This window comes from Saccostrea cucullata, unplaced genomic scaffold (genome assembly GCF_032062105.1).
Source record: "Saccostrea cucullata isolate Sc308-1 unplaced genomic scaffold, CSIRO_AGI_Scuc_v1 ctg2472, whole genome shotgun sequence".
NCBI lineage: Eukaryota > Metazoa > Mollusca > Bivalvia > Ostreida > Ostreidae > Saccostrea > Saccostrea cuccullata.
Genome location: NW_026937008.1, coordinates 43,562 through 51,142, shown reverse-complemented (window position 1 = coordinate 51,142; position 7,581 = coordinate 43,562). Strand labels below are relative to the sequence as shown.

General features: G+C 34.4%; 1 protein-coding gene across 1 annotated transcript; it reads right to left on the bottom strand.

Annotated features, from left to right (window-relative positions):
* Positions 1–3,783: 3,783 nt before the first annotated feature.
* Positions 3,784–5,490, bottom strand: LOC134247052 (uncharacterized). Its single transcript, XM_062729391.1, has one exon. The coding sequence runs from the start codon at positions 5,488–5,490 to the stop codon at positions 3,784–3,786; it is 1,707 nt and encodes a 568-aa protein (XP_062585375.1).
* Between the last annotated feature and the right edge of the window lie 2,091 nt (positions 5,491–7,581).

The window sequence follows — 7,581 nt, the reverse complement described above, 5'->3', positions numbered from 1 at the left end:
TGAAAGTATAATAATTGTATAATATCAATTTAATAACTCCCTCTCTTTCTCTCTCTTTCTCTCTCTCCCCTCTCTTTCTCTCTTACATGGGTTTTTGGACACATTATTTGTACATAAATGTATTCAATGTGATCTGGAATTACGTCTGATGATTTTAATTTTTACGAACATATTCAATTCGTAAAAGATCAACGTGTAAAAATTTAAATCACCTTTTTTTGACAAAAATTCGTAAATAAATACAGCAGTAAAAATTACCCGTTATAGGGTATATCTCATATTTGTTTACAATCGTATTCGTTCGAGCATTTATTAATTTCAAGTTTTATGCCTGATGAAACCAGGTGCTTTGGATCTTTTTCATGCTAGCACCTACCCCGACACAATTATCCGGTCTCATCCACAGGATGGGTCTCCACGCATCATTTCACAAGTGTCCAAATTTCAAATAAAACATTCTCATTGAAACTTTGATGCTTCTCCATAAAAATGGCCAGGAATATATTGTTTGTCATGTACGTCTTCCATTTTCCGTCTGTCCCTTCGTCCCGTTTTGTGTTTACCTCAGTTCAAAGCTCAATTTCGAAGAAACTATTCAATTTTGATGAGAGCTATTTTCCTGCATCAACATGTTTTGACTTTGACCTTTCCTTTAATTTGAACTTAATCTCATCTGTTTTATATCTGTCTAAAGAGACCATTCAAAATAGTATCATCAAACTTCATGTGCTGATATGTACTGATATGTGCTGATACATACTATAGGCTAGCTACACGTTTGTTACTGCATCAACATTTTGCTTTACCTTTCCTTTGACCTTAACCTAACTTTTTGCAGGTTATTGTTAACTCAGAAACATATCATTCAAGACTGAGTATTCTTTTATACTCTCTTATTGTGATACATATATTTTTTCTACTATTTTTTCTACTTTCACCTTGATCTTACATGACTTGTACTTTACCTAATTCAGTGAGTATTTAGCTCAATTTTGAAGAAAGCATTTATATTTTTACTCAACTTCATATGTTGATACACACTTATGAGAGCTGTCCAAACCTTAGTGTAGAACAGATGCTCTAACCACCGTGCCACACAGGCGACCTTCAGTTTTGAAGAATCCATTCAAGACATTTTTATCAAACATTAGTATCCCGATACATTTTGATCTTGCACTTTCAGGTGAACTTGACCTCACTTGTCTTTAATTTGCAATTTGCTTAGTATTAAAGAAATCCTTTTGAGATATTTTTTATGTAAGCTTATGCTAGCTGCAGAACTGTAGCTCTCCGAATTTGTTTTGGTAGACATGAGAGCTACAGTGCCACCCGTTTAAAAAACTGTATATTTATTGCGCACAAAAAGTGCGCTGTTTCTCAGTTTATTTCTCCATTGTTTTGAAACTTTAACATCAAAATATTACTAACCGTATGGTCCTAACATATCCTTTCACTGTTTCCACAACAAAACATTTACCTTACAATCGTTAATTATAGCCCTCCTTGCCCTGAAATTGAAATGATCGAAAATTTTGTCTATTTATACTGCCATTTTTGTTTGCAAGATAATTCGGTCCTACGTGCTTCGAACAGTTGTAAACTAAGAGAGTACTTGATAGAGTAGTAAGGGTTTTTTTGAAATAAAGTTTCTTTGCCATTGAGGTAAGAATTCGGAAGAATTAGTCCAGAATCAAGCGCAAATTGTTGTGCGCAATAAATATACAGTTTTATCAATAGGTGGCACTGTAGCTCTCCGGTGCATCAACATATTTTTTCTCGGAAGGTTACAGTTCTACAGCTAAGCTTATGCATATATGCATTATCTTAAGATTTCAATTTTTACGAAACTATTCAAGATTTTCTCAACAAACGTCATACACTTATTCAGATTTAATGTTGCATTATTTACTAATATACACTCGGCGAGGCATTCATGTCCTATAGATATATTTCAAGTAAAATGATCATGTAAATCATAATTTTGAACCTAATAAATTATTTCCATTCGATATATATTAAAAAAAATTGACTGAACATGTCCAGTCTTTTAGACCAGTCACATTACTGACAGAGAAACTTTAAATTCTCAACCGTATTTGTACCAGTGAAACATGCAATGCAGGGTGGGGCATGGCCTTGACTCAAGTTCAAGGCCGCTTAAGATAAATTGTTTTGGTTGGATATATGGACTAAAAGAGTATCTAAAAAACATACATGAACTTTTCCACTCGGTAACACGCAGATTATGTATTTTTATAAGAGTTTGTCATTGCTTGTCGCAAGGTCATTAAGAAAGTTCAAGGTCATGCAAATAACATTTACAGTCTTATTTCTGGCGAAACATTTTAAGTTGCTTCCTTAATAAGCTTTTAGGTTGCTTACTTATATACCTTTAAAATGGTTTGACCTAGACTAAAAGTAACGCCTTCCTTTCCATAGCTCAAACGAAAGACCTATTCGTTGCTTTGCAACGAGCTCGACTCTAGTTTTCTGAGTATTATTGGGGTGTAAGACGGGTTGGCACATGATCAAATCTTCCATTCAGGCTTTATGGGATTTGATCACTTTACCAACCCATTTTACATCCAAATAACACTCCAAAAATGAAACCTTATTTCTTAAAAATTATTTCTCTTTGAGGCCGCCATACAATCTGTTATTTTGTACGGCATAGGAATACTTTACGCCGCAAAGAAACGTATACAAAATGAATATAGATAAGATTCAACTTTATTTGACAAAACAATCAATAATTAAACTATAAAACCTTATCGAATGTTGTTTAAATCAACAAATATCGTATATACGCGAATTCTTCAAAATAATTCGTCCTTGACCATGGCCATGTTGACATCATGACGAAAGTTGAAGACCGACGACGTCCTCGAATTGCACTGGTTCGTTCAAAGATTTAGGGAGAATATGGGATCTGTAGGATGTAAATATATGAATTTGATGCTGAAAAGGCAAGAGTCTGAGGTAAGTTTCTTTTCCCTATCACAACAATTCCAACTGAGCTCATACGGAACGTCGAGAAAATGACAGCATAATCAGCGATTTCAAAGATTCACACTCGTAATCCGACAGTGACATAAACATAATATTCCCGTCTGTCTTTCCTATTTATCTTTTCATCCATAAATTCATTCATTCATTTTTTATTATAAGTTTCTTGTAATCATAATTTAGCTAAAACGGCCTAGAGGTATCTGTTTTCATTGTTTTTACAACGGTCAAGAAAGTTGTTCTGGTTGAAAAATTCATCGATGTGTAAACTTTTTCTTAAACTTGCTCTCGTCCAATCATAACACAAGGAATCAAAAAAAAAATAAAATTAAGATTGGAATTATAGTGATTTATATTCACTGACACTGATACTGTGCTGTCGAAAAACATTTTACAATGTATTTTAAGCTCCAGCTCTAATGTGCTGTTACATGTACAATGTATGATGCTGAACATTTAAAATTTAGGTACTTATGTTTCTTTTGCTTGTCTGATATGTATACATTTAAACAATAGCTTAAAATTATATTTGAGACGCTCGTTTTAGACGGAGTTAGAATTTATGAATCGCGTTTACATTTGACTGATCAGCATGTAGATATGTACAAAACATATAGTTTTTACCTAGTACTAAGTTATTGTTGTATTTCATTTCATGTTGTATAAGAAACTAATTACAAAGATCTTCAAGATATTTCTCTTTTTGTATGAATGTGTTCATCATAGATCTAATTCAATTGTCCTGTTGCACACCTTGTCAATATAGAATGTGTAATGTCAAATATCTATCTGATTTGTCATATATTGGATAGTGTCCTGCCTATCTATGTGTCTGTATACACACAAGCTCTTTTCCCCGTAGGTAGATCCAACCCAAAGAAGATGGGTTTTGTCGTCATAACTCAGGGCCTGTGGTATATTTACCCTTTGTGTTTTCATTATCAGTGACAGGAACTGACCGTCCTTGTCAATGATCTGTACTGTGTAGGTGCGTTCATCACAAACCAGAATGTTTGACAGCGCGTCAGTACAGATTCCACGTGGATATAGTCGTGATTGTGATGGAGAACCTGTGTAGGAGAACCGGTGTCTACCTCTACTATCTGTCACCACTACAGCACCATAACAAATACCAGTACGAATACTACCCTTGTCAGACACAATAACATCTCCATTGCGGTTCTCTGTGATGTACATAGGATAATAATACAGATTCTGACCTGTGTTGCCATGCCATATTGTTTGTTTATGATGTCCTATGTCATTAAAGCGTTTTATAATGCCTTTTCCTTGGTAGGTTCGCATCCCGGCCAGCAAATCGCCGTTGAGTTTGGAGGAGTATATACATTTTGGTGCACTTGGTACTGTTATCTTCATCAGTGTAGAATTTGTTCTGTTATCTTTAGAGAGTTTGAGAATGTTACCATCCCAGTCTATGTAAATAAGATCACCAGTAAGGTTCACCGTGTGTTGTGTCCTATTGCGTGTTATATGATGTAGTATGTCGCCCTCAGAGTTTATCAAGATAATATTTTGACCATTACTGATCCAGACCTGGTCTGGTGTCACACAGCAAATATGAAATATTTTACCCGGATCACCGCGCACATTGACAGACCTATGTAACACAGGTGTAGACATCAGTTTCAGCTGACTTTCATTTCTCACTTGTCTTTCTCCTCTCTCTATTATTTGGATTTCACCCAGTAAATCAGTCACATCCTCTATGTTGATTTCTTCAGTAAGGCAGACCAGGGCATATTGTGTGGGATTGGGAGTGTCCTTTAACTTGTGTACACGATTTGTCTTTAGTAACATGATGAATTCTAGCGGTCTGTTTGCTAACTGTTCAGATCTATGTTCCAAGTCTTCTATGTTTGAAAGGTGTTTCCTCTGTTTTTGTAAACTTTGAATAAATCTTTTGCGTCTGATTTTAACATCATACATTTCAGTGTCTATGAGGTTCCTAAGTTTCTGGGCTTTTAATAACGTCTCTGACTGATTGTTGGAGATTACTGGGTGATAAGTTTTTATATCAGATTTGATTCCTGCCAGAATACAACTGTTGTTATAGAGAGTCTCACTTCTGATGTTGTGAACGATTTCTCTGTGTTTTTGACGGTTTGTTTTGTATGCTGTTTTAATGTCTTGTATTTGGTGATCTCTATGTTCTGTACATTGGAAACAGACAGGAAGTTTACAGGAATGACAGTACGTTTGATAAAACATGTCTGGATGTCTCTCACAAGTCTCTTGTTTTGTAATGTTTTCATATTTTTCACGGTAAATTACGACATCGTGGTCTTTAGTGTGTAGACTAATAACATGTCTCTCTTTACACGGCAGACACAGGTCATGTTTACACGTGTTACAGTAGAATTCTGTGTCCTCCGGACACTGGAAACACTGCCGGACTTTACACGAATTTCTGAAATACTGACGTACTCTACGCAGGTTGTTGTATCCTAGCCTGTCCATGATCATGATTTACAGGATTTATTTGTTATGTTCACAATCCTCTGAAACTAAATCAAATTACAGCCTATTAAACACATATGTCTTATTATAGTGTTCTAGATTAGAAAGCATATTAAATTCTAAAAAGAAAAAGATTAACTTAACAACAAAACTTCATTTGCACAAAATTTTGAAATAAATCATGGTAATTTAGGCTTTGTATTTAAAATATTCATGTGTGTCACCTTCAATTTGCAAAATTATACATGTAATGTATTGATTTTGTATGAGAGCAACATAAGTTTTGACGGACCCAATGGCTTAAGTGTTTGCCCATAAGGCCAAAGGCAACAGTTTGGTTCAAATGTTCAGCATTCTGTCTGAGAACACATTCAATAATTCCATGTCTTGTTATTATTATACCATTTACTTTTTATTATGACACATCTACCAAGGATTTCAATATTGGCATTGAATATGACAAAATTTTGATGATTCTAAAACTGTTGACTAACACTGATTGATTGCTTAATTGCTGTTTTACGTCCCATGCAAGGACAGTTGACTCATATAGAAATCGACGATTGCATGAGGGGTTTCAAATTTAGACCTAAAGACGGCACTCATGGCCATTGAGCAATGAGGTTCTATATCGTGCCAACGTCTATCGTGACTCGGGACTTTTCATCTAAAAGACTGTGTCTTTCACTTACAGTGCCATGCGCTAAGCGAAGGAACAGTCACAGTACCGTCTAGGTAAAGTCTATAACATAACCCAGTCACGATTTCCGGGAATATTATCTCCGGTACGGTTTTTTTTTGCAACAGAACACATGTTCGATCCCGATGCATATACTTCTGTAAACATATGACGATATATACGGCAAGTTGGCAGCTTAAATTCGAACGATAATCGGAGACTTAATATTATGACACCCAGGTGGATGTACGATTTCATAAAATTTGTTGTATTTAATAGTAAACATAATTATTAATAGACTGCTTTTTCATTACCTATCAGTAACAATACTACATACAAGTAAAAGTAGGACTTGAAGTATACTTAGCATGTGTGAACGCACTGCAAAATACTATTACCATAATAAGTTATGTTAATATTCTGAGACAAAATGATTATTTTTTATTGTGAACGTGGGCAAATGGGAATTATAGGTCCTAGAAATAAATAACGTTCAAGTTGCAATATAGGTGTTCAACATAACACAGTCTCTGTTATGATTATCTAATAAATTGTTCACCATAACTCAGTCAATAGAAAAGACATAAGAAACAAAAACCGATACACAAAAAACCTATTTAGCCAGTCATGGTTCTACAGAAGCCAGTCACTGAACAGTGTAAAATACCACTGTACAATATATCCCAGTCACTGTTCAACATTACCCAATGGTTCCACATAACCACAACTGTTAATAACCTATCCCAGTCACGTTTTATCATAATCAAGTCTCTAAACAACCTAACCCAGTCATGGTTCCACTTAAGGTATTCAATGTATAACGACCATATTTTGTACCTAATAAATGAACGGTCCAATATTCTTAATCATGGTAGCAATTTGAAGATATTATCAAATGAAAATGCTCCACCAAAGGAATTTACAAAATTTTGATTATTGTCCAGTTAATATCACTTTGAATTTTACATTGAAGTCTATGGGCAGTGCATGTTTTTATAAGATATTGTAAAAAGTAATTTGAATTTCAAAGAAATCTCTTTGAGAAAATATGCATAAACTCCATCTTTATTAAAATATAAAATAAAATAAATTATTTACCGCAGAAATTTTGTGAAATCAAAAATTTTCTTCTTTTCATCAAGGGCAGATAACTCTTCAAAAACTGTACATGTGCAAAATGACCGTCTCCTTACATGTTATAAGTCTTGTAAATTTGGTTTATTTCACTTTTATTGTTTTCTAGCTGTGTGCTTTTAACTAGTTTAAGATTATTTAAAATCAGTCAAAATCCCTTCGTTATACATTGAATACCTTAACCAAGTCCATAAACAATCCAACGAAGTCACGGATCAACATAACCAAGTCTCTAAACAACTTTACCAAACCATGGTTCCACTTAACCAAGCTATGAACAACCT

What these genes read in the sequence shown, in the direction of transcription:
- LOC134247052 (XM_062729391.1), bottom strand. Translation starts at nt 5,490, where the DNA reads ATGATCATGGACAGGCTAGGATACAACAACCTGCGTAGAGTACGTCAG.